The 3,517-nt window shown below is 29.6% G+C and overlaps 1 protein-coding gene across 1 annotated transcript in view; it reads right to left on the reverse strand.

The window, feature by feature from the left end:
- trh (trachealess) overlaps positions 1-3,003 on the reverse strand; it is a 453,500-nt gene extending 450,497 nt beyond the window's left edge. Inside the window, exon 1 of the mRNA XM_014419879.3 lies at positions 2,851-3,003. Coding sequence (XP_014275365.1) covers positions 2,851-2,888 — 38 coding nt within the window. The 5' untranslated portion in view covers positions 2,889-3,003. The remainder of the gene's footprint in view (positions 1-2,850) is intronic.
- Positions 3,004-3,517: the final 514 nt, after the last annotated feature.

Below are 3,517 nucleotides of genomic sequence, written 5' to 3' on the forward strand. Positions count from 1 at the left end.
AATGTTTATAAAATTAATTTTTATTGATAATTTTGTAGACCACCTTATAATTTTAAAGCCCGATACAGCTTAAGAATATTCTCCATAACATAGTTATATAAATTATAACATTTCTTTAATGCTCCCGGACCGCCCATTTAGAGACAGAAAGACAGGTCTGGACGACAGGACGCAAGCTGTCAAACCCCAAGACGTTGGGTTGAACCCAGCTGTCATGGATTGTCAACAATATTTACACTTGGATATCTAGACCTCTCTATACATAAAATTTTTATATTAACATATAAAAAGAAAGTGATTACAATTAGTAAATAGTTCAGAAATGTATGCTTTGTTCATAATATAGAATCCTTGTGAACACTGTTATATTTTTATTATAAAAAATAAATGCAAAAAATTCAATACTTTACCAATTACATTTTTTTAATAAGGTTTATTTTTGTTATAAATGTTATAATATATAAATGTTTTAATCTGATTTTCACTTTCATCATTTATTTTTTAAACTGAATAGGGCTTTATTTTTATCAAAAACTGAAATAAATTTTAAAAAATAAATCCATCATTTATGTACTAAGCCACTGTTAGATTGATACTTATAGCGGTAGGTATATCTTGTTTAGTTTTAAGGACAAAAAACTGCTGTAGGTAATCATTTCGCTTATAACTTATAAGAAAGTATTTGATTTATTAAATTTTTATAACATTTATTGATAAATGAATAGATAAATTAAAGGAAAGGAGAAGTTAAATAATGCTAATTGAATGAAATATGAAGTTCAAATTTATTTCAGAGGAAATAATCCTAATTATATTATGATCCAATTATTTATTATTAATATCCTACATGTGGCACTCTACATTTTTTAAAAACCTTCTCACCTCCTCTAATATATATATCAATATTTTTTACTAATAATTATTAAGTCATAATCGAGATTTATTTTCAATAACAGACCTTTTCAATGAATTATTTATATAATTTAATTCTTAATTTTATCTATAAGAAGTTAATTAATCATTTTGTTCAAGATCAAAAAAAATTAATTGAGAAATATTGAATCTTATTACTTCATCGTTTCCTATAATCTTTTAATTAATTTAAATTGCCCAATCCCCGTGTTTGCCGACAGACAAAGTGGTTCCAACAATGAATTTAAAATTAGCTGAGATAAACTTTTATGAGATTCCTCTAAGAAATGGTTGTGAAGCAGATTTTAAAATTGTTATAATGTATACCCTTATGTAAGTAATCAATGGTATTTAATCTCTAAAAAAAGGTCTTAAGTTAAATTATTTTAAATTTAATTGTTAATTGAAATGGAATTGTTTTAAATACTTTAAAAAGTAAAGAATGAGTATGATTTTGATGTATAGAATCTTATAATTTTTAGGAGCAGTGCATTACTAGTTCCCACTTTTACGTTTATTACAGCCTATATGTAATGTAAATTTTTATCATAGTTTATTAAATTGTTATATTTAAAAAAAAATATTTTTATTGTGTATTATTCTTTTATACAGGGCCTCTTCACTGAAGTTTTCATAAAATTAAAAAACAAGTTTTTTTTTTTAAATATTTTGTTTCACTTTTTCTTCTTTATTTTTATCTAAATAATAAGAACATATTTAATATTTTGTTTCACTTTTTCTTCTTTATTTTTATCTAAATAATAAGAATATTTTCGAATTAATATATCCATGATATGACAATCAATATTTACATGAATTTGATATTTACATAATAACTTCAGTGGTATTATTAAGCAGATAATTGTTAAGAATCATAATTTTTTATTATTTCCAAAACTCTTCCCATGTCTAGACATGGCCCACGATCAAAAAGATTACCCGCTCATGCTTAGAATCCGAATTCGGTATTGTCCAATAACGGGGCATAAAAGCGATTCCTCACGTTCGAAGGCGTTCCTTTCGAGTGGAGCGGGCGTTGGGACTTTCAACAAGTGGAGAGCTGTGTCTAGAACAGGTGTACCCAACTTCACGTCATCTTCGCGATGAAGTATTTATAAATTAATTATATGTTTTTTTAATTAAATAGGATAACTTTTATATGAACTATAAGGTGGGAATTGTAGATAATCAGCTAGATAACATTTCAAACTACCTTGATATCAGTATTTGCGTGTAACAGTATAGCTTATAAATTCACTGTTTCTCCCTATAAACATATAATTTTCAGATGGAAGATATTGCAATTAATTTAATTTAATTATTCTTTTAAAAATAAAATGATGAATGTTCCTTAATGAGAGGACAAAAAACATCTATTTAAAAACATATCTGTAAATAATTACTTCATATTCATAATAAAATTACTTGGTAGTTATTTCATTAGGTACATATTTATTTTTAATACTACTAGTAGATTTTTTTTTTTATTGGGAATTACACTATATCACTTATATCCACATCATCACAGAACATATAGTTGCTATACATGTAGTCGTATATTTACAATTTATGTAAGTTGTTGAGGACGTTTTTTTTAAAAAATGCGTATATTTATTTTTAATGAAAGGAATATGGTCCGGGTGCGGTCAAGAAAAACTCAAATAGTAGAAATATACTAATTTAATGAGCCAACGTTTTCAAATAGTAGAAATATACTAATTTAATGAGCCAACGTTCAACACACATTTATTTTTAATGTGTATATTATACGTTTTGAATAAAGTTTTATTTTACTTATAAAAAAAATGTTTCCATGTGTTTAGGAAAACTATTGCTGAAACAGCAAATATTTCAAAATCTCATATTTTTCCCGGATCTTTTCCATTTATTTTTCAAGACAAAGTCCACCTCTGCCATACTAATTAGTAGTTAATTTACCTGTAGTAGGGAAAGTGCTGGGAAACATGAAGGTCCATGGGGACGGCGTGCGCGGGGGGCGGCGGGTAGTGGTGTTCGGGCCCCGCCCCCAGGACCCAACCGAGGCCGCTGCTAGGATCCAGCTCAGCTCACGGTGACACTCACAGCACGGCGGCACATGGCACACTGAGTCTGAGCAGGGCGGGGCCGGAGGGTGGGGGACAGTAGGCGGAGCCAATAGCCAATCCCCTGCTCCCTTCGCCCAGGCCACGCCCCTACCACACCCCCGTGCCCACTGTTTGTAAACAAATTCCTTCCTGATCAGCTATTGAAACAGTATCACCTTCCCTACGACCGCTCTTGTCGTACCCATTTCTCTTTCCCATTCCCCTTGCTCTCGTGACTTTTTCCTTTTTTAGTTGCAAAAACATTTAAGCCAACAGTTTTTATTACTGATTTATTCTCCGTATTTACTCTCTAATGTCGTTTTATTTATATCTTGTTATAAAACCTGATTTATGATTCTCTTTCCTCTCTCAAGTATAGGCTATAAGTTTACTTTTAGCAATTATCAAACGATTAATCGCTATATTGATTTAAATGAGTAGGCCGTGCTATTGGAGTTATTTTCCTTATGAGCTTCCAAAATGTCTTTTTAATTATTTCTACATGTCCATAGAAACATATC

This window comes from Halyomorpha halys, unplaced genomic scaffold (assembly GCF_000696795.3).
Source record: "Halyomorpha halys isolate HHAL.00 unplaced genomic scaffold, Hhal_1.1 Scaffold252.1, whole genome shotgun sequence".
Lineage (NCBI taxonomy): Eukaryota > Metazoa > Arthropoda > Insecta > Hemiptera > Pentatomidae > Halyomorpha > Halyomorpha halys.